General features: G+C 48.8%; 3 protein-coding genes and 2 long non-coding RNA genes across 9 annotated transcripts; 2 read left to right on the plus strand and 3 right to left on the minus strand.

Annotated features, from left to right (window-relative positions):
* Window positions 1-771: 771 nt before the first annotated feature.
* Window positions 772-4,523, plus strand: plrg1 (pleiotropic regulator 1). The gene is made up of 15 exons (XM_088392664.1): window positions 772-972; window positions 1,136-1,242; window positions 1,637-1,773; window positions 1,854-1,910; window positions 2,120-2,213; window positions 2,289-2,379; window positions 2,527-2,625; window positions 2,723-2,815; window positions 2,931-3,080; window positions 3,166-3,267; window positions 3,363-3,465; window positions 3,559-3,667; window positions 3,782-3,921; window positions 3,992-4,185; window positions 4,256-4,523. The coding sequence occupies exons 1-15, from the start codon at window positions 964-966 to the stop codon at window positions 4,313-4,315; spliced, it is 1,545 nt and encodes a 514-aa protein (XP_088248790.1). The 5' UTR covers window positions 772-963; the 3' UTR covers window positions 4,316-4,523.
* A 2,332-nt stretch (window positions 4,524-6,855) lies between these two features.
* Window positions 6,856-9,234, plus strand: LOC148389269 (uncharacterized). Of its 3 annotated transcripts, XR_015861929.1 has the most exons (13): window positions 6,856-7,007; window positions 7,064-7,179; window positions 7,244-7,269; window positions 7,339-7,379; window positions 7,453-7,655; window positions 7,744-7,799; window positions 7,863-7,905; window positions 7,977-8,045; window positions 8,115-8,177; window positions 8,245-8,363; window positions 8,569-8,699; window positions 8,780-8,857; window positions 8,941-9,234. It is a non-coding gene; the product is annotated as an uncharacterized LOC148389269 (long non-coding RNA). The 3 variants fall into 3 exon arrangements; XR_015861928.1 differs by lacking the exon at window positions 8,245-8,363 and having other exon boundaries at window positions 8,115-8,206; XR_015861930.1 differs by lacking the exons at window positions 8,569-8,699; window positions 8,780-8,857; window positions 8,941-9,234 and adding an exon at window positions 8,410-8,509 and having other exon boundaries at window positions 8,245-8,302.
* On the minus strand, window positions 7,366-8,672 carry LOC148389270 (uncharacterized). Its single transcript, XR_015861931.1, has 2 exons — window positions 8,589-8,672; window positions 7,366-8,493 (listed from the first exon to the last, which is right to left on the minus strand). It is a non-coding gene; the product is annotated as an uncharacterized LOC148389270 (long non-coding RNA).
* Window positions 9,235-12,680: 3,446 nt separating the features above from the next.
* Window positions 12,681-18,419, minus strand: dgcr2 (DiGeorge syndrome critical region gene 2). Of its 3 annotated transcripts, XM_088391785.1 has the most exons (11): window positions 17,963-18,416; window positions 16,719-16,751; window positions 16,019-16,141; window positions 15,845-15,931; window positions 15,553-15,763; window positions 15,352-15,428; window positions 15,099-15,275; window positions 14,823-15,026; window positions 14,594-14,746; window positions 14,275-14,511; window positions 12,681-14,182 (listed from the first exon to the last, which is right to left on the minus strand). In XM_088391785.1, exons 1-11 carry the CDS (start codon window positions 18,042-18,044, stop codon window positions 13,956-13,958), a joined length of 1,611 nt encoding a protein of 536 aa, XP_088247911.1. In that variant the 5' UTR covers window positions 18,045-18,416; the 3' UTR covers window positions 12,681-13,955. The 3 variants fall into 3 exon arrangements, with proteins under 3 accessions (XP_088247911.1, XP_088247910.1, XP_088247912.1); XM_088391784.1 differs by having other exon boundaries at window positions 14,823-15,275; window positions 17,963-18,419; XM_088391786.1 differs by lacking the exon at window positions 16,719-16,751 and having other exon boundaries at window positions 17,963-18,415.
* Window positions 18,420-18,494: 75 nt separating this feature from the next.
* ess2 (ess-2 spliceosome associated protein) lies at window positions 18,495-21,724 on the minus strand. Its single transcript, XM_088391790.1, has 10 exons — window positions 21,286-21,724; window positions 20,885-21,047; window positions 20,731-20,808; window positions 20,480-20,652; window positions 20,151-20,268; window positions 19,915-20,048; window positions 19,668-19,770; window positions 19,464-19,573; window positions 19,284-19,399; window positions 18,495-19,076 (listed from the first exon to the last, which is right to left on the minus strand). Exons 1-10 carry the CDS (start codon window positions 21,433-21,435, stop codon window positions 18,803-18,805), a joined length of 1,419 nt encoding a protein of 472 aa, XP_088247916.1. The 5' UTR covers window positions 21,436-21,724; the 3' UTR covers window positions 18,495-18,802.
* Between the last annotated feature and the right edge of the window lie 109 nt (window positions 21,725-21,833).

The following is a 21,833-nucleotide window of genomic DNA, read 5'->3' on the forward strand; positions in this document are numbered from 1 at the left end:
GATTGTAAACTTGTACAGAAAATCGGCAACTTTTTTTTATATGTCGTTGCGGGGTCTCACTTTTAAGATATTTTCTAGGAAAAAAAAGACTGAATATTTAAAAAAACAAAAAAGAAGTATTATCAGGGATCTGTAAAAGGAAATGAAATGACAAGCAAAAGAAAAGAAGGTCCGCTGTGTACAGGAAGTCACCTTCCATCGCCCCCCTCTTTGGAAAGATTGTTTCTTGTAGAAACGTCTTTATTCCTGTCGCCTGTCTCAAACGTGTACATAACGCTAACTGTGAATATTATCCGAATATATCTATTTTTTTGTTCCCCGAGAATTCGCTACACCATCCGAGCTCCGAGAGCTGTGTGACATTTGATGCGAGCGAGCGGTGAGCTTGTAGCACCACATTTCAGCTTGTGTCAAGCTTTGGGTTTCTTTTCTTTGTATTCATTTTTGTGTTGTAAATTCTATGAAAATTGTTTTGCTGTGTGGAGAAAGCGCGAGGGTGGGAAAAAAAAGTGCTGAATCGGCGTATAGGAAGAGGACTGAATAATCAGCCAGCTCCTCATGTCTATTTATTACCTGACAAATGTATGAAATGTTTGGGGGGGGGGGGGGAATAAAGGAATTTTGCATACATCCATAAAAGTGTTTGTGCCATTTCACTTATTAATCATGCAAACATGAGACAGTTACCGATCGTACGGTTTGTACAATTACTTTATGGCAGCTGTGGCTGTTGAATAAGAAGAATGCAAGTAAAGCGCCACCCCTTCCCTCTAGGTGGCGCAAAGACAAACCAACCGTGCCTTGTGCATTGTGCTAGTGTACTTCCGGTTCGCCGAGGGTCGGCGTGCGTTCGTGGTCTTCGTTAGTGTTTCGCTCAAAGTTTCATATCAAACACTTGTCTTTTTTTTTTACTCGTTCATATTTTTGCCTCTCTAATACGTTTGTACGACAATTATCATCACAATGACTGAGGTAAGAGGAACATTTTTTTACTTTCCGTGGCTCTTTAGTGGGTCGCTCCCGCTCAGACACCCGGGGCCCGACTACTGTCTGGCAAGAATTAGCTGCTCCCGAGTCTTCTTTTTTTTTTCAAATGTTTTTTTTAGATGTTTCAATTTGTTTTATGTGTTTACAGGACGTCCAGAAGCACTCTGTCCACACGCTGGTCTTTCGCTCGCTCAAGAGGACTCATGACATGTTTGTGGCCGACCAAGCCAAGTACATTGCATTGGACGAAAAAAGGTCAAAAGAAAAACACTGTTAAATTACACCAAAAATGATTTAAAAGTAGCTTTAAAAAGAGTTCCCATGGCCTAATCGCTTGTTAGATGAATCGCTTGTTCTATTAATAGTCAACGGTAAATGACTTTTGCAAGCATCTGCATACCTTGCAAAAGTGTGTTCAAGGTTTCTGACCTTTTTCTAATCAAGTCGTATATTTTATGCTCTGTCAATTTGAAATGTGTTGTAAAGGGATAGAAATAACTCGGCAACAACAATATGAAGTCATCAATTGTTCAACAAAAGCTTCAAACTGTGGTGCTGTTTGGTCTGGTCTGGTATGCCACGTAGGGTTGTCTTTGTGTTTGCTTTCGGTTCACGTCGCTGTTGTGCGTGTGCGCATGCATGCATGCAGTCACAAGATGAAGATGGCGGTGAAATTGAAAGCCGACTTTGAGGCTGTCCTCCACATGCCCGTCTTGAAGGAATCCAAAGAGCGAGTCTCTCAGCCCGCCAGCAGCATGCAGCTTCAGCTCAGCTACACGCATCCAGGTGATCACCGATAAACAAATCGGAAGGCTAGTCCGTATTGTATGACATGTATAGTACGCCATGTCATTTTTCGAATCTAGTGTCCGATGAGCCGGAATACGCCATCACCGGAACACACGCTTACCCGACTGGACCTGGTAAGTCCTAAAGGAGCTTTCCATGCTTTTCCAACAAGAATCTGCGCGCTACCTTCAGAGTTCAGATCAATAAAGCAATCTTGTTCTTTGATAGGTTTTTAGAGAATACCGTGAGATTTTTCTGTATTAAGCACACACGAGGAAAAACATGTTGCGTTTCGATATCCAAACATCTCTCGCGATCAATTCAATTGCAATCATATGATCAGGAGTGGCGCTGACCGCCGACACAAAGATCCACCGGAACCCCAGCGAGGCCGGCGTTCACTCCATGGCGTTGGCGCTGCCGGCGTCACAGGCCAGGTGAGTCCAGCATCGATGCAAAATGACCTCCGTCCGTTGTATGATGAATTTGTCATCAAGCGTGCCGCCTCGCAGCCAAGACGCCGGCCGCAGCGCCGCCAGCGTGCCCGAGATCCATCGGCACGCCGGGGCGGCCGAGCGATCGCACCCGCCTTCCGTCGTGTCGGTACGTCCCGAGATCGATGGCCGTTCCCTTTGGCGTGTCGCCGCCCGTCTCCCCTCCCAAATGTTTTGTCCTTCCTTCCTTCCTTCCTTCCTTCCTTCCTTCCTTCCTTCCTTCCTTCCTTCCTTCCTTCCTTCCTTCTTCTTGCAGACGGTCATGGAAAGTGGCGGCAGCAGGACTTTGTCGCTCATGAGGCGAGCGCCCACCATGCCCAAGCCGCAGTGGCACCCGCCGTGGAAACTCTTCCGGGTGAGCGGGCGAGCGAGCGCGCGCATGCTCCAGGACCCGCCGTGCCCGTGTTGAGAATTGATGGCAGAGTGATTAATAAGTGTTGTCTGTGCCGCAGGTCATCAGCGGTCACCTGGGCTGGGTGCGCTCCATCGCCGTGGAGCCCGGCAATCAGTGGTTTGTCACCGGCTCGGCCGATAGAACCATAAAGGTGACTTCTGCCTCAACGGATTTGACACAAAACAACACGCACTCACAGCTATTTTTATGAAAGCGTGCACATGCTTTTGTTTTTGCTAATAAGAGTGCTGCTTTTGTCTGGCCAGATCTGGGACCTTGCTACCGGGAGGCTGAAGCTGTCACTAACCGGACACATCAGCACGGTGCGCGGTGTGGCGGTCAGCAGCCGCAGCCCCTACCTGTTCTCCTGCGGCGAGGACAAGCAAGTCAAGTGCTGGGATTTGGAGTACAACAAGGTGGGTCGCCTCGGCCGCCAGCACTTGCGCCTCCGTGGTCTGTTTGGTGGTCCCAATGTGTCGGTGGCGGCGGCCGCCCCCGCAGGTGATCCGCCACTACCACGGCCACCTGAGCGCCGTGTACGGCCTTGACCTGCACCCCACCATCGACGTGCTGGTGACCTGCAGCAGAGACTCCACGGCCAGGGTAAGCCCCTCCCCTCCCCTCCCTTCCCTTCCCCTGCCCGGAAGGCAGCGCAGCGCAGCGCAGCGCAGCACGTAAGCTGCATTTCCCTCGCTTAGGTTTGGGACATTCGCTCCAAAGCCAACGCGCACACGCTGACGGGTCACACCAACACGGTGGCCACGGTCCGGTGCCAAGCCGCAGAGCCGCAAGTCATTACCGGTAGCCCAATCTTACCGTCATAGCCTACTGAGTAATACGCAAACGTCAGTGCTGATAAAGGCTACGTACGTGACCTGACCTGACCTCCTGCAGGGAGCCATGACTCGACCATCAGGTTATGGGATTTGATTGCCGGCAAAACCAGAGCCACGCTAACCAACCACAAGAAGTCTGTTCGCAGCGTGGTCCTGCATCCCCGACAGTAAGTTGCAGACCTCGCGCTTCTGCCCGAAAGAAAGCCTTGGCCCCGTCCCGTCCCGTCCCGTCCCGCTCTCAACCTTCTTGTCGTGCTGATGCCTTTCCCACCGCCCTCCAGGTACACGTTTGCCTCCGGCTCGGCCGACAACGTCAAACAGTGGATGTTCCCGGAGGGCAAATTCATTCAAAACCTGTCGGGACACAACGCCATCATCAATACCCTGGCCGTCAACTCTGACGGCGTTCTCGTCTCCGGAGGTATCCATCTCGAGCGGCGTCACGTCGGAACCACTCATGCCCCTGTCTGTGTCGGTCTGTCTGTGTCCAGCTGACAACGGTACCATCCACATGTGGGACTGGAGGACCGGCTACAACTTCCAGAGGATTCACGCCGCCGTGCAGCCCGGCTCTCTGGACAGCGAGTCGGGCATCTTTGCTTGCGTCTTCGACAACTCGGAAAGTCGTCTGATCACAGCCGAAGCGGACAAGACCATCAAAGTGTACAAAGAGGACGACACCGCTGTACGTAGTACTGTACTATATAAAATGTTAGCTGATATGCTTACTGAAGCTGTTTCTGTGTGTCCTGCAGACGGAAGAGAGCCACCCTGTCAACTGGAAACCGGAAATCCTGAAGAGAAAAAGATTCTAATGATCCCGCGGAAGCCCGCCGCACCTTTTGGTTTCTTGCAGCGCAACAACTGCATTCATTGTGTTTTTTCCCCCCAGCATGATTAAAGAGTTTTGCATAGTGGGCTGAACGCTGTTAATTTTGCTGTCCGGTCATTTTTTGATGCTATTTTATGTCTGGTGAGTGCCTTGAAAGGCGCCTTATAAATAAAATTTATTATTATTATTAAGTCTAGGGCAGTGGTTCTTAACCTTGGTTCAATCGAACCCTAGGGGTTCGGTGAGTCGGCTTCAGGGGTTCGGCAGAGCTGGTATGTCATTGCCCCGCCCCGCCCCCCCTGTCCGCGGATGGCCGAACACACCGGTAGCACACCTCCAGTCCTCAAGGGGCCACGTTCCAATATGTTTTCAAAGTGAGCCTCGTTAAGCGCACCTGCGGCAAAACTTTTAGCTCCTTTCACGAGCTGCAGGAGCTAAAAGTTTTCCCGCAGCTGCACTTAACGAGGGAATCACACAGACACTCCATTAGGTACACCGCCATTTTCAAGTGGACCTAATAACAGGCCACTTTATTAGGGACATATCATGGTCAAAGATCACAGGTGTCAAGCTCTAGTCCTCGGGGCCGCGTTCCAACATGTTTTCCAAGTGACCCTCGTTAAGCGCACCTGCGGGAAAAGTTTTTGGTCACTTTCACGTTCTGCAGGAGCTAAAAGTTTTCCCGCAGCTGCACTTAACGAGTGAATCACACGGACACTCCATTAGGTACACCGCCATTTTCAAGTGCACCTAATAACAGGCCACATTATTAGGGAAATATCATGGTCAAAGGTCACAGGTGTCAAGCTCCAGTCCTCGGGGCCACGTTCCAACATGTTTTCCAAGTGACCCTCGTTAAGCGCACCTGCGTGAAAACTTTTAGCTCCTTTCACGTTCTGCAAGAGCTAAAAGTTTTCACGCAGGTGCACTTAACGAGGGAATCAAACGGACACTCCATTAGGTACACCGCCATTTTCAAGTGCACCTAATAACCTAATCTATACGACCAGGTTTCTCTGTAATCGTAAGCAAATAAGTCACGCCCTTCTCCTCAAATCTAGCCACAAATAGTAGTCACAAAGTCCAGGAGGGACATGAGCGGTCTCAGTTGAGCACTTGATAAGGGATACCAAGCACTTTCCCCGATTGCATTTGTTTCTTTTTTCATTGAAGGGCTGCATGGAAATACAATTCAGTCATATACCTTTAGGTGCTTTGAATGACCACCCAAAAGAAATTCGAAATTTTTGTGCCAAAATGGCCGAATGGAATAATATTGGTCTGGAGTACAGGAGAGGGGAGGTTCGAGTCCCGCTCCGTGTAACATTTGGAAATTATACGGAATAATGTGCAAGACTCGACAGAATACGAGGCAAAGAGTCCTGCTCTGTAATATATTATGTGTATAGACTTACACAAAGCCATGTGTGAGATTCGAACTCGGTTCGCCTGAACTCAAGGCAAAAGCTTTAACCACAAGACCATCATGGGATCTTAGAGAGAAGCTAGCGATTTTCTGTACTTGTAGATCAGTCGACCTGTTCTCGTTAAATACATAAATATTTTGGGAAATTTTCATGGCAGTTTGGCCGAATGGTATAACACTTGGCCTGGTACTCAGTCGACCAGGGTTCGAGTCCGGCTATGGCAAACATTTTCAAGTTATAGAGAGCGATGATCAAGATTCGAACCCGCATCGCCGGGACTAAAGGCAAAAGCTTGAACCACCGAACCATCTGTGTATCTTACAACAACGTGGCAGTTGTTGTGTATTTGTAGACCAGTAGTGCCAAAGACGTTAAATATACAATAAAAATTCGAAAATTTCATGGCAATGTGGCCGAATGGTATAGCACTTGACCTGGTACTCAGTCGACCAGGGTTCGAGACCGGCTCTGCCCAGCATTATCAAATTAAAGCGAGCGATGGCCAAGATTCGAACTCGAATCGCCGGAACCAAAGGTAAGTGTTTGAGCCATCAGACCCGCTGTGTATCTTACAATAGTACGGCAGTTGTTCTATATTTGTAGATCAGTAGTGCCATAGACGTTAAATACATAATAAAACTCCGAAATTTCCATGGCAATGTGGCCGAATGGTATAACACTTGGCCTGGTGCTCAGTCGACCAGAGTTCGAGACCAGCTGTGTCCAATATTTACACATTGATCAGAGCGTTACCCAAGATTCGAACCCGAGTCTCCTGAACTCAAAGTAAAATCTTTACCCATTCGGCCACCTCAGGCACAATTGTGCTTCCTCGCTTCTTTGTACTTAGGAGTCACTTTGGACTTTTTACGTCAATGTTTGGATAGTCATACTATGAATACGAACAAACCTGATGACGTTTCTAAGCAAGGTCTGGTTGAATGGTTACCGCCCTTGCCTCCGATGCTGTAGAACCACGGTTCGAGACCCGACCCTACCGAAGCGTTACACTTTGCCATTTTCCCTTGCTTCCGCATAGGGCTTCTATTTTATTTTTTCCCCCCCTTTTGCTTGTTAATGACGTCATCACAAAATGACTATATAAGACGTCACAAATGCGTCAATCGTTCTCTTGCTCATTTCTGCCAGCGTCACGTCGTGCTGCTCCACCGGCTGGGCTGCACTGCACTGCACTGCACTGCACTGCACTGCGCAGCGCGCTTTTACACAACATGCTGCGTTTCAAAGGTAAGTCTTCACTCTTCGTTAACCTTTTAAATCTAACTACTTTTGCTCTCTTTCAGCGTCAACTTGCACTTTGGACGTGCTTACACCTTGCTACCGTGCAAGCTAACAAGCGAGCGTTGGCAGAAAACCTCTCCGACCTTAAATTGCACCAAACGCCGTTTTACTGCCCAAGGTAAGACAAAACGTTTGCAGAAATTCACAACAGAATCTAATCAAATTGTCTAATCTGTCTACAGGTGCGACTCTTCAAAACGAGCCTCAAGTAACCTACTTTCTGTTCGAATAATGTGGATTTAATCAACTGCATCTAACTGTCCATTTCTGTCCACAGGTCTGCATCTGCGACAAAAGACCCAGATTGACTGCAAAAAGGCAAAAAAGCCGTTTTTATTTGAAGGACAATTGACTAAAGTACTTACCTTTTTCTTGTTTTTTTTGTCTGCAGGTTTCAAAATGGCCGGCCGGCTTGCAGTCCTGAGAGCCCCGACTTCATGAGACGTTTGCAAGTCTACTCTTGCTATCAAACAAGCTCATATGACTAAAAATGTAACAAGACTGTGGGTTACAACGTTACCTTGTCTTTCAGGCCAACGAACTGCGGTTGGAGAGACTGTCTCTCAGAGCTGTTCCTGCCTGCGTTCTTCACTGGTGAAACACATGTACACTCATACATGAACATACATTGTTTGACCAATTGATTTCCGCGTGTGCATTCTCTTCCCGTTTTGTCCACCAGGTGGAGCTAAAGGACGTGGTACCAGTCCGCTGCATGGGTTGAAGTCAAAGCGCCAGGTTTGAAACGATTGCAATGACAAATTTGACAAATCAAAGTGCTTGACCAGTTTGTTGTTTCAGGTGGTGCTGGAAACAAGGAGTCATGATCTTCCAGTCCTGGCAGGTGACTAAACGTTGCAAATGTGGCTGGCAATGGTAAGAACACTAACCTGCTTTTTCTTTGTCTCAATGCAGTGCAGCTTCCAGTAAGAGTGCCGCAAAGATCTGCTGGGCCAAGAAAGTCTCCAAAACCATGCCAAAGAGGTTTCAAGGCTGTTTCCTGTTTCAGTGTTGCAAATCAACTTGCTTGACTGTTTCCGCATTTGTGTGCAGGTGTCAGTCCAGGAGAGGATCTGCAACATTTCAAGAGCTTGGCCTGATGTTTCTCATCGGAAGGTTCCTGTCTACAGTTAAAAATAAAAATGGTAACCCTAAATGGAGTCAATGTTCCTTTTCTTTCCAGGCAGAAGTGGCGAATCCTGGTCCAGAAAGTGAAAAACCTGCCAGTTTGCCTCCATTCTGTGAGCTCATTCACCTGCCAGTGGCGTAGAAGCACCTGTGTCTCAAGCCAAACTGTAGCAGGCGAGTCACTTTCTGGCCTTGGATTTCCCCCCTGTGGTTGTTGCAGGTGAAATGAGACATTCCTGGTATGCTACTTGCTAAATGCTTCAAGTCGACATCTTTTGGGTGGGGCTGCCTGGAGAGCCCTCTGCTGGCAAGAGAAGGAAAGTACATTTCATTTCAGCCACCATGTTCCAAAATTGGATTGATTGTTTTGTGTGTCCAGGGTGGTGCACGACCAAGTACCTGCTTGCAGCCAGCGGTGGCCAAGGATCAGAGCACAGCAGCATGCTGGCAACACATCCATTTTTGTTGCCTCCAAATCAACCTGAGAAATGGACAATATTTGCACTTAAGGTAATATGCTCATCGCTGCACAGTCCTCATGACAACTTGGTTCCAATTATTTTTTTTTTTTTTTTTTTTTTTCCTGGCAGGTCGCAAGGAACAAGAGCAGCTTTCTGGTCATGCAGCTCTCAATACTTGATGCCATCAACAACAAATCTTTCCCACTGGTAAGTTTCATGTTAAACTTTTTTCCTGCACTAAACGTTGACTTTACTTTAGGCTTACAGGTTTCTTTTTGTCTTACCTCCAGGCGCAGACTCCTCGTCCCGCTGGCCGACCACTTCGCCGCTCGTCCCGCTGGCCGACCACTTCGCCGCTCGTCCCGCTGGCCGACCACTTCGCCGCTCGTCCCGCTGGCCGACCACTTCGCCGCTCGTCCCGCTGGCCGACCACTTCGCCGCTCGTCCCGCTGGCCGACCACTTCGCCGCTCGTCCCGCTGGCCGACCACTTCCCCACTTGGCACCGAGCAGACAACCATGCAACTTCTGTTTTCTGATTGAATGTTTACTCTGCAAAAGAAATAAAGTTTGATTACAAAGAACAGTTAAACTCTTAACTCTTTATTCTCAACTTTAACAACATCTTAATTTAAAAAAAAACCTAAAATTATTTTCAGATTTTTTTTCCGGATTTTTTTTTTTCCAGAATTTTTTTCCCCCATATTTTTTGGGGGAAATGAGGCGGGTCAAAGCTGGAATACTGCTTCATGATTGGCTGAGGGCTCAGAAAGTGGGTGGAGCAATGAGAATGAAGGTCAGAGATTGGTTGAAAAGTGGGCGTGGTTATGCAAATGAGAGGCAACGTGATTGGTGGAATATGAAATGGGCGTGGTCTCATTAATTTGACGCAATCTGATTGGCCAGACTTGCAAATGCTGCTTTTTGATTGGCTGCTGAAAAGTGGGCGTGGTTATGCAAATTTATGCTGCGCTGTGATTGGTCAGACTGAATTTGGGTCGTCGTAGGAGGCGGGGAAAGTGACACTTAGGTTTTTTAAGGCAGTTTTCAGTCTTGAGGTGAGCGTTGTCCTTGTGTCCCTGCCATGGACATGGGTTTTTGACTGTTACTCTCCATTTCACAGGACTCCTGTCACTTTGAGTCATGTGAGATGGAGCGTCCATGGCAGTGACACAAGGACAACGCTCACCTCAAGACTGAAGACTGCCTTTGAAAACCTAAGTGCCACTGCAGCAACCACCAAGCATGAACATTTTCCAATGAGTGAAGCAAATTTGCTCATCAAAACACTAAGACTTGCATTCCAGTTGATTAATTTATATGACAGAAAAGCAGTTTGAAAACATTTGAGCAGTCAATGTTTGTGTGAGACTAATATAGTTGCACACAAACATTGCCATTGACAGGCCTTGCATGGAAGCAGCTTAAGTGTTTGATGAGCTCAGGTGAGATGTCACTTACTTCTGATGACACGAGTGCCACTAGGGGTAAGGTGAGCACATTGAAACAGCTGACATCTCTCACCGAGACAAAAACTAAGTGCCAGCAACTGCATCACATCATCACACACTTTTGGACGTGTTTTTCAATGACACTGATGCAAACCAAATGAGTTGACTACAAATCAAGTATATATTTCTGACGAACCTGGTTTGCATGAATGTCATTGAAAACACATCTAGAGGTGTTTGATGTTGAAGTTGTGCAGTAGCACAGAGGCACTTCGTTTTTGGCCCAGTGAGCAATGTCAGACGTTTGCCTGTGCTGCCCTTCCCCCTGGTGGCAGGCATTAGAAGTGACATGCAATGAGCACCTCAACCAAGGTTTCAAAGTCCTCAAAATAAAACGACTCATTTTATGTGCCAAATGTTCTTTTTATTTAACTATTTCCTTGGCAGCTTTACTGATACACTTAAGACTTGACTTAACATCGAATATCACAAACTATGAAAGGACCGAAACAGTAACAGAATACTCAACTATAGAGCATTAGCGCCCTCTGCGGGAAACATGTTGTACTGCACCCACCCCCCACATAATGTCTTTTGACCACAACTTCTGAAACGAATGGCCCATCTGCTGTTACCCACTACCTAATACACCTGGAAACCGTCAAATAACTCAAAGCACGCATCAAATTATCTTTACAAAATGATATTACGTCTCATTTGACTTGGTGATGATCTTCTCAAGTCACCGAAGGGATCATACTCCATATAAAAAAAGAAGGAAACACAACATGCAGTACCTTTCGAAAATATGTTGGCATCTAGATGTTCAGATAGACGAGCAGCAGCCGACGTGGAGCCTCAACTCTTGTAGTTTGGACATCGCCTTTTGCGTGGTAAACATACGAAACAACATGGCGGTCAAAGGCTTTTTCCTAATTAGCGTTTGATCGACAGCTGAGTGGGACTTGTGGGCGGGCCCGCTGACAAGCCACCTTTGTTGATATTGTTCGACGATAGCTAGCTAGCGAGCGAGCGAGCGAGCGAGCAACAAACAAACTCGAGGAGCTCGTGTCGTAATGATGCTCCTGCATATTGAATGAATGAATCTTTATTTCGAACATGACTTAAAGAATAAAAAACAAACAATGTACATCTCTGTTCGAAAAGGAGTAGGAAAAAGCCTAAGCTTATCATGTCCTACCCCGATCCATCAGTTAGTTCCAAGTGAGTACATGAAGATTCAAGATGATAGAATTTTTATTCGCCATGTTTGAGCGTGCCAAACAAGGAATTTGACTTGGGTACATACATCACAGCCTCTGTTCAACATTTCGGTGACTAACAACACTCAGGACATGTGTGAAAAATGACAAATATTCTCACACATCGCCTGATTTTAAACTTCCAGGAGGGCAAGGAAAAACTCAAAACACCAACTGGGGGAAATGAGAAACTACAAAAAAACAAGAGTTGAACAACAAAACCAGTTTATAATCCAGAAGATGAACAGTAGTCACCTTCATTTTCCTCTTTTTGGTAATTAGACGCTTGCATGTGCTCACCTTCCCCCCGGTGGCAGGCATTATGTGCTATTAGAAGTGACATGCAATGAGCACCTCAACCAAGGTTTCAAAGTCTAAGACTCAGTTTATGGGCCAAATGTTGTTTTTGTTAAACAATTTCCTTGACAGCTTTAATGATACACTCTGTTATTTTTAAGACTTGACTTAACATCGAATATCACAAACTATGAGAGGACCGAAACAGTAACAGAATACTCACCTGTAGAGCATTAGCGCCCTCTGCGGGAAACATGTTGTACTGCACCCACCCCACATCATGTCTTTTGACCACAACTTCTGAAACGAATGGCCGGCCCATCTGCTGTTACCCACTACCTAATTCACCTGGAAACCGTCAAATAACTCAAAGCACGCATTAAATTATCTTTACAAAATAATATTACGTCTCATTTGACTTGTTGATGATCTTCTCTAGTCACACCTCCAGTCCTCAAGGGGCCACGTTCCAATATGTTTTCAAAGTGAGTCTCGTTAAGCGCACCTGCGGGAAAACTTTTAGCTCCTTTCACGTGCTGCAGGAGCTAAAAGTTTTCCCGCAGCTGCACTTAACGAGGGAATCACACAGACACTCCATTAGGTACACCGCCATTTTCAAGTGGACCTAATAACAGGCCACTTTATTAGGGAAATATCATGGTCAAAGGTCACAGGTGTCAAGCTCTAGCCCTATATGATATTTAATGAAGTGGCCTGTTATTAGATACACCTCATGGACACTTCAATAGGTACACTACACGAGGTTAAATAAATAAATAAGAAGGCGTACTCACAAGATCCGGGAGGGACATGAGCGGTCTCAGTTAAGTACTTTCCCAGTCCAACAAAATCCCGGACGACTTTTGAAATTCCCCCCGGACATTTTTCTCAGGGCTCAAAAGTAGAACATGTCCGGGGAAAAGAGAATGTCCGGTCACGGTACTTCAGTCGCTTTGTATGTCGAATGGTTTGCTCCTTCGCAGTCTTTTGTGTGCAGTTTCAAAGATGAACGAGTGCCTGAGTCATTCTGCACGGCGTTATTTATTTGGCATTTAATTAGACGTACAGTACATCTAGTTGAGAAAAAATACAAACGCCTCCTATACAAACAAGAGCATTGCTTCATTCCAAGGCTAATAAAGAATCAAAACAAAATACATTCAACAAAAAAACAAAACAAAGAACAATGAAAATCAAAGTAAATCGGGGGGGGGGGGGGGGGGCTACAACATCACTTACGTGCAGCCACAAATTAAACAAATGTACAAATTAAAAGTATTGGTAATGATCATTCCTTGACATTTGGCCTGGGCTACAAAATTGCACTTACACACTTTACTTACCCAGATGTCCCAGTTTCACAAGGTTGGTATTTTGGCTGCATGATTTTAATGCAAATGTAGGTACTGTGTGTGTGTGTCCCTCAGATCATGTCTGGGGCTTTGTACAAAAAGAGACCTCAATGAACAAAAACATGCATCGACAAAAAAGAAACACACATGCACGCCACTGAGGGATTGTCATGGCTCAAAACAAAATGGGGGACAAACTAAGCACATCACCGGAAATGGATGACGGGGAGATGATTGTCTACAAAAACAAAAAGATTGGGGGGGCTGAGCAAGCGAGAGGAAGTAGGTGTGGAGAAAATGATGCAAATATTTCATTTGCAGTGCACAAACATCAGAACTTAACATGAAGTTGTCATTGTAAGAGAATAAAGTTGCAACAAATGTTGATTTTATGGGAATAAAGTCAATGTGGTTAGCGAAATGACTTCTTATCCCCCTCCAAAAAATCATGTCATTGTACAATAATGCAGCTAGTTTTCTTCCAGATGAAAAAGTTTGTTCATGACTCCATTTTTTCTCGACTAAAGTTGAACAAGGGGAAAAAAAGCACATCGCCATAACAGATGACAGGGACCAAGACGATTGTCGAACCAAACGTGTCCATGAGCAAGAAGGAGGGGGAACTTTTGTATGGAATTGAATGTTTCCATTTTGATGATGCCTTCAGCTTCCATCGACGTCAAGCAATCATCAGTTGAAAAGCAGAGAAAAGGAAGTGGGACGTCAACGTACCGACTTGCACAATCCATACACTGTAAGAAAGAATGGAGTCGAGACAGGACAGCGAGCGGCGGCGCGTTTAACTACCCCAGGGGCATATTTACATTCTGGAGGGCCAATCAGATCAGTAAAAATGCATCCTTAAATTAGTGTTCTTTATACACAAACAGTCCTGTCCGTCTGTCCATCCATCCGTCTGTCCGTCCGTCCATCCGTCCGTCATTCTTAGACAGCTGTGCTGAGGGAGGACGGCGAGGCGCAGTCAGGCGGCGTGGCGGCGCCCGGGCCGTCCGTGGTGGGGGTATCGGGTCCCACCAGGAGGGTGCTGCTGTCCACCGAGTCCTCCCGGGCCTGGGAGACGGTTGCGGGGCTGGGTGCGGCAGGGGCCTGCTGGAGCCCGTCCACCGCCGTGCTCACCTGGTGGCCCGCCATCACTGGCATGCTGCCGTGTCCTGTGAAGGGCGCCAACGTCGTATTAAGGACGATCACTTTGGGAGCACAAAGTGTGTTTGTGTGCGTGTGTTGCTTGTTTGTGCGGTCTTACTGAGGTCCACATAGAGGAGGCTATCGGGGTCGATGGAGGCCTCGTAGGGGGGCGGGGGGTCGTCGGGGTGATGGATGTCGGGGTACTTGTACGCGGCGTAGGGCGGTGGCGGCTCCTGGAAGTGGAAGGCGCCTCCTTCGCCATCATCGGACAGATGCAGCGGAGTCAGGCCCGTGCCAAAGGCGTCCGGGCCGTAGTCGAAGCCCGGCACGCGTCTGCCCAGGTTGAAGTGGTGCACTGAGACACACAAAGGCCAAATTGACTTGGTACGCTCGATGCCAATTCCTGGTAGCGCGCGGATGGCATTTGCAGCGCTCACGGTTGCCTCCGATGAGCGTTTCGATGCGCTCCCGCCGCCGCTGTCGAAGGCGGTGCACCATGAAGAGCAGCAGGGACAGGATGAGGAAGGACGAGATGCAACTGACGATCAGACGCATGCCGCTGGCCATGGAGTCAAAGAGGCTGCTCCCGTCTGAGGGCCACACAAACGCACGTGGAGCCAGCGCCGCGTTTGCGGACAGACCCACCCGAACCACGTCTAGCGTTACCTGGGTCCAGGCAGGTGAACTTGCAGCACTCTTTGGGGTCCTTGCGGAAGTGCTGGCACCCCTGCGGCCGCTCGCAGAGCGCGGCCACGCACATCTCGGGCTCGCCGTCGTGACACGTGCAGCTCAGGCACGGGTCGTCGCCTTTGGGCGTGAAGTAGTAGCCCTCGCCCACCACGTTGTCCTTGATGTCCACGCACGTTTGCTCTGCGCCAAAAGGCGACATTTTCACAACGGGTTCCCCGGAAAGTTCTTGGGCTCTCCGGGTGGCCCACGTACTGCGTTTGCAGAGGAAGGGGAACTTCTTGTAGCAGTTCTCGGCGTGCCAGCTGTGCAGGCCGCGCTCGTTCATGCTCTGCAGCTGGAAACGCTGCAGCTGGGCGCAGAAAACGTTGTCCTGGTTGGCCTCGCCCAGGTTGGGGAGCCCGTCCGGCGGTAGGAACACCTGCACGGGGCCTGCGTGGCAACATTTGAATCGGATCAAATCATTCCTCGGAAAGACATTGGAGAAAATGACAGCAAATGTGGATACCGTTATAAACCACCTCCCAGTGGCCCTCAGCCGAGTGGTTCTGGTTGGTGATCACGTACTGGTAGCCCACCCAGAACCTGCAAAAAAAAAAAAAAAAAAAAAAAAAAAAAAAAAAAAAAAGAGAAGAAGAAACACTTTAGGTCGGACGGGGATTGGAACCACGCCGAAACCAGCGCCGCTCGCTCGCTCGCTCGCTCTCACTTGCACTGGTCTCTGAGCTCGCACACTTGGTCGTCAAAGTCCACTTGGATCTTGAGGATGAACTGCAGCTCCTCGTCGGTGACAAAGGTGGCCAGGGAGCCGTCCACCTTCTGGCAGGTGTCGGCCGCCTGCCAGTAGTTCTCGCTGCGCAGGTACACCTTGTAGCAGCTGGCCGTCTTCTCGTAGTGGTGCCAGCCGCTCGGGCATTTCTCTGCTCACGTGTGGGAGAGGGAGGAGTGGAGTCGTTGATTTTTCGGGCTGCGCGTTTCTTTGTTTTTAATTCGACACTCACTGTTGAATCGCACGGGCTGAGCCACGCCAATGACGTCGTCCACCTGGTCGTAACCTTGGCCGAAACGAAATCGCTCTTCCTTTATGGCTGGGAAAATTGTGAGTAATTATTAGAAGTCTCCAACTGTCGCTTCAAAACAAGACGTCGAGTTCCTCTTGAATTTCAAGTACTCACGGGGGCAGTCCATCTCGTCGCTGTGGTCCTCGCACGCCGTCCAGCCGTCACACTGCCAGGACATGGGGATGCACTGCATCTTGCCGCTGCGGCAGGCAAACTGACCGGGGCTGCAGCGCTGCTCTGAAACGCAGCCACACGCCAGAGCAAACTTGAGCACAGCAGGAGGAAAGGTCAAGCCAGGGTGACCACAGAAGTCACTTTTGTGGCCCTTCTCTCCCGAGTGACGTGGAGAAGGGAGGCAAAGGTGTTGGATGATTGGAACAAGACGCCAAATGCAAGCAGAGTTGACACAGCCTGCCTGCACGCCACGCCGCGCCGCGCCACGCCGCGCCGCACCAGGCCGCCAACATCCTCAGCTGACCCCAACTGTTATTTATAGAGCACTAAAACAACCACCGCTGCACGATAATTGATCACCCGAGGGTATCAGCGACAGATGACATGAACAGATCCAAAAAAACAACGACCGACGCTATACGGCATCGTAAAACGGCCACAAGAGGGCGCCTGATATCTTCAAATGAGGCCAGGTATGGGCCACCTTAAACGTGGACATTTGTACGCACTCATTGTTCCTGACTTGCAGCAAAAAACTGTCAACATTTGCAAAATAAAATGGAAGAGAACCTGTCATCCAGTGCAAGACGCCTTCTTAGTGACTAAAGGCGACTGAACGCCAACAATGCTGCTTGCTTACCTGACAATAATCTTGCCAGCGCTAGCCGGGCACCTGAAACAAATGGAAACAGTTGAGTCGGGTAACAAGCAAGCACCTGCGTGCGGGTTGACGGTGTTCAAAAGTCTCCACTGGCGACCTAGTCCAATCATTTCAAATCTCCAGCGAGGAGCTTTGGCTTCTTGCCTCACTCGCTAGCACAAGAAGTCTGAATTTCAAAGTGCGGCTCTCTCGCTCGCTCAACAGGCAGGTCCAGTTACAGCTTCCCGCGCTTCAATAGCGAGCTTGACACTTGATGCCAAAAGGCGCTTTTTGGGGAAATTCCCACGCTTTTTCAGCAGATGTGACGCCAACCGCGTTCTCGTGTTGGCTCGTCGTATCAGAGTCACGAGTTTCCTCAGAGGGTGGCTAGAAAGATGGGAGACCACAAGTGAAGAAGAGTGTGCAATTTCATTTGACGCCCGCAGGCGGCAGTAGTGATTTCGTAACCCAATCTCCTGCAGATTGCAGCTTTAGCAACTTGTCGTTGCGCAAACGAATCCAACTGACCGACCGACGTACGCGTTCGTAAGAGACGGACGGAATCGACTTCCAGTAGTCTGCCGCATGGGATTTTGGGATATTGGACTAATTTTAGCACAAAGCTCGGAAGGAGCCCTCCCTCTATTGTATATCATTTCACCAAACCAAAACATCCCCATAAAGCCTACATTTGGAGCCCTGTCTTGAAACTCCATTTGGACAGTTTTTGCAATCCTAATCATTACGAGTCAATAAAAGGCGCGTGTGTCGCAGTGTTGTGAAAATGTAGAACGCTCGCTTTGGCGAATGTTACGATTTGAAGGAGGTCCTTTACCGATTAGGCAGACGCTTAATAGATGGATTCAAATTGTTTCCCGGTGAATTTTTCTCAATCTTGCAATCTCTGCAAGGTGGTGCTGGGGGATGAGAGCAAATAGGCGGCAGGCGTTTTGATGCAGCACCATGAATCTTCCATGCAAATCGAGAATTAGCTCTAGGCTAGCACAACACAGGCGAAAAGTGCTTCACGACATTCGAGTCGCACTTGCACCAAAACGGACACAACGTACGTCCCAGTCAATTCGCTGCGAAAAAGACACAAATAGTTACGCTAAGAGAACATTTGTGAGCAAATGCTTGGTGGACCGCTCCAAATAACTCGAGGCCGCGCGCGGCTCAGATAGGCCTCGCCGCCAAACACAAGCCCGGTTAACTTCTAGTCGAAGCGAAGCGACGCCGCTTACCTGGCCGTGGCGGGTCCGTCAACGTGAGGACAAAGAGCAAAGAGAAGAGGACGAAACTGCCGCTGTCAGCCTTTGGCAACATTTATCCTCCATTCATAGTCACTCTTTTATCCAGAAATATGAACCATGTACAGGCAGGGGAAGGGGGAATAGAGTGGGAGGGAGGGAGAGGGAAGCTGCTGCTGCTGCTACTGCTGCGACGGCGCTCGTCGTCCGACCTCGTCCGGGATTTATCCGGTTAATCGTCCGCCTTGACGTTGGCCCATCGTGGTTTTTCGGCGTTCAACTCAAAAGAGAGCTGGCGAGCAAAGTCTAAACGTTGGATGAGCATCGTCCTTTAGACGGACGGAAAGGAGGGAGGGAGCGAGGCGAGGGGCGGCGAAGGTTTGTTTTTGCTTTTGTTGCACATCCAGTCGCCCGCCGCCGTCCTCCCGTTTGCCGCTCATCAAGATGGCCGCCTCAACCCATCTCAACAATCCCAAACACGCAACACACCAAGCGCTCGATTCAACTCCGAGATTCGACTCCCAAGTACGGCCCCGCCTACTGTATTCTTTTTTTTTTCTTAATACACAAGGGAATATATTTACAAAATAAGTTCACAGTTCAGACAATAGCTCAATAAACAATAGTTTCACCTGGGAAACTGAGTGATGTTATGACATGCTTTTGATAACAGCGCTTGGATAAGTGTGGCGCTGGTTATGTACTGGCTATTTTGGTAAGTGTGAACAACACCGATAAATACAAATTGGTCACCATCGTGAAAAATAAAAAAAAAAGGATCAACGCAAAGCAAATCAATTGGTGACATCGCATTCGGTCCATCAAAATGTCCTGTTAGAAAAAGTCTGAAGCTTTCCGTCTCTTGGGCAGCTGCAAGAGATTGTCTGTGAGCGACGACACGTCGTGCTCTCCGGGCGTCTTGGCCTTGTCGGGTGTGGTTGAGGGCGTGGCCGGCCCGCCGAAGGGCGACTTGCAGCCGACGGCGCGGTGCGAGGGCGACGGCGTGTAGCTGGCCCGCAGAGCTTTGTCTGTGTACTTGCTGGACGTGCGGTTGACCAGACGCTGCAGGGCCGGGGTCAAGGCCGGGCTCAGGCCTTTCGGGGTCAGGCTGCCATCGCAAAAAATAAAATCAAATACAATCAAAAACACAAAAAGGTAAGCCATGAGGTCAATTCCTTTAAATAATGTAAAGAATACAACATTTTGTGCGTCACAATAATTCAGTGAAGTTGTGCTGTACTTCCGGGTGATAGGGAGCACCAGGGAGCAGATGACACGGAAGAAGACCAGTGCAACTAAAGTGCAAAAATATTACCTGGCCAAGTTTTCTGTAACTTTCCTCAAGGCCTCCTGTTTTTTGGCCCGATTTTTGGCGGCCGCTTCGTTGGCCATCTTCAAGCCCAGTCGCTCTCGTCTCCCCGGCTCGGGAATCTGTCGGAACAGGGCGCGGCGGATAACTATCTCCAATCTAAAACACCACAGAACATTCTGGTACCTTAAAAGAGGGGCCGTGGTTCCTCTCGGCGTAGGGCGTGTCGGATCCGTCCAAGCGGAACGGCGTGCTCTCGATTTCTCCCCATGTCATTAGAGGCGATTCGGCCACACCTGGGGAAAGAAAAAAAAAAGAAAAAAGAGTACCCGGGATGAGGAGATTGACTCGCGCTCCAAAAAGAAATGGTGCGCTTGTTGTGTTTCTCACCAGGGGCGGGGGAGGGCGTCCTTTCAAAACCGTAACCGTTCACCGTGGGAGATTCATGCGCGATCAACTCTTTGCCGTCCGGGCCCACCTTACCCTGCTTGAACTGGAGCACAGAGTATCACGTGAACAGGGTTACTCGGACCGATACATCGGAGACAGTGAAAAATGCAATTGTGCTTTGGAGACTCCCGGGTAGCGTTTTTCAACGGGGAAACGTCTCAATTGGGTGCGCGAGCACGACGGTCACCTGCGCGTTGAGCGCCGCTGCCTGCTGAATCTGGCTCTTGTTGAGCGCCCTGCTGAAGGGGTCGCCGGTAAAGCGTGTGTTCTTGTGAACCACCTCGCGGGGCTTCTTGAAGAGCGCGTCGTCGTCTTTGACACCTGATGAAAATGGAGTGCGAGTTTGACGTTGAAGTCATAATTACGGACCACAGAGGTTGCCATGGATTTCTTTTGGCGCATTTTTCAAATCATCAAGTGTACCTTCTGGATAATACATCAAGGCGTTCTTTGCTTTATATTCCCACGTTTCCAGGCCGGCTTTAACACACTCAAGAGCAGCCTTCTCTGCTTGTGGTAAGGCGAGGTTCTGCTCATGACGCTGAGGAGTGGGGGAAAAAAAAGAAACAAGAGTTAGAACAATAACAACAAAAGTCGATTTTTGCATGATGTGTTTGTGGAATCGGTTGAACAACCGCATGTTTGAGAACAGTGAGAGTCCTCTTTTCTTTGCCTTTTCTCAGAGTGAGAATTCACAACAGTTCAGTTCTTCATAACGGCAAGAGTGAGAAGATCGGCGTTCACTGTATTGCCTGTTTGAACTCGGCTTCGGCCTCGTACAGCCACGCGTGCTTCATCTTCTCCTTGTCCTCCGCCAGTTCCATGATCTGCTCAAACGAGGCGTTGTCCTCGCTGGTGTTTTTGGCCATGAAGCTATCCAACGAGGGCAGCTCCTTCTCCTCGCGCTTGTCGCCCGCCACGCTTTCTGCAGGCAAGACACCATCCGCAGACATCAAACGCACGTCTCGTGAAAGAATACCAGCCGCACGTCTGAGCCGCTCACCGGCATCTGCGCCTCTGGTGGAGAAGGATGGCGAGCCCGCACGGCCCACTGGTGTCTCAAAGCTCGCCGGCGTCACATCTAACGCAAAAGACAGAGTCGTTTAGCAATCATGACACAAGACAAATACAAAAACAGTCCGGATTGTAGCACTCACAGGGGGCAGAAGATTGGGGGGTGTTTTTGGACTTCCCGTAGCGAATGGAGATTTCTCTCATGCGCTCCAGGTCTCCGCTCTCTTCTGCATCCAAATAGTCCTTCTGAGCCTGCAGTTTGGTCACATCTGGGAAAAAGTCCCTCTGGATGATCTTCTCCAAGCTCTGTTAAAGCCCGTCAAAAACAGCAGAGGTGATACATCAAGGGTGACTGAAATGTTAAGTGTGGCGACAATTTCAACTTTGATAAGGTCTCTCAACAAAAATCATTACACGCTTAATGAACGCTTGAAGCCTCTTTGTTGACTGCACACAAACAACACAATAAAGAGCCATTTAAAAGCTCGTCCTGCGCACGCGCAACAGTTCAAATGACGTCGCCCTTGACGTTTGCGCGATTTACCTCGATGTAATCCTCCTCGTTTAGGACCTTTTGGTGCGGCTTCCCGTCGTCCTCGTTTTTGGGCTCCGGCATGAGAGCAACAGCGGTGAGGGCGGTGGCGGGCACCAGAGTGCCGCACAGGGCTCTCCTCACGCTGGCGCTGCCGTCCATGGCGCTGCCACTGGCCTCCCGAGCCGGAAAGCGAACTGTAGCTAAGCTAAACGCTAACCTTCTCGCGACAACGGCCTTACGATCTTGTCCAGTCACAGCACACGCGACTGCGTAAATAATTCCTTCAAATATTCCCGTGCAGTATCAATTCCGTCTCTTTTGCGCTAAATGGGGTCTTTACCCGGACGTTACGATGACGAACGCCTCAGATTTGGACCAGAAACACACAACAGCAATAAACAGACGCGATTGTGACGTCACCGGAAGTAGCCCTCTTCTTCTTCTCTTTTTTAAAGTCTTCTTCTTGAGGACATGCGCGATAGGCACACTTGACTGCCAGCAGGACAATAAGAGAACTTCCACGGCCGTCCTTAGGAACTTGCTATTCCACAAATAAG

This window comes from Syngnathus floridae, chromosome 12 (genome assembly GCF_059516105.1).
Source record: "Syngnathus floridae isolate MCC-2025c chromosome 12, RoL_Sflo_1.0, whole genome shotgun sequence".
NCBI classification, from domain to species: Eukaryota; Metazoa; Chordata; class Actinopteri; order Syngnathiformes; family Syngnathidae; genus Syngnathus; species Syngnathus floridae.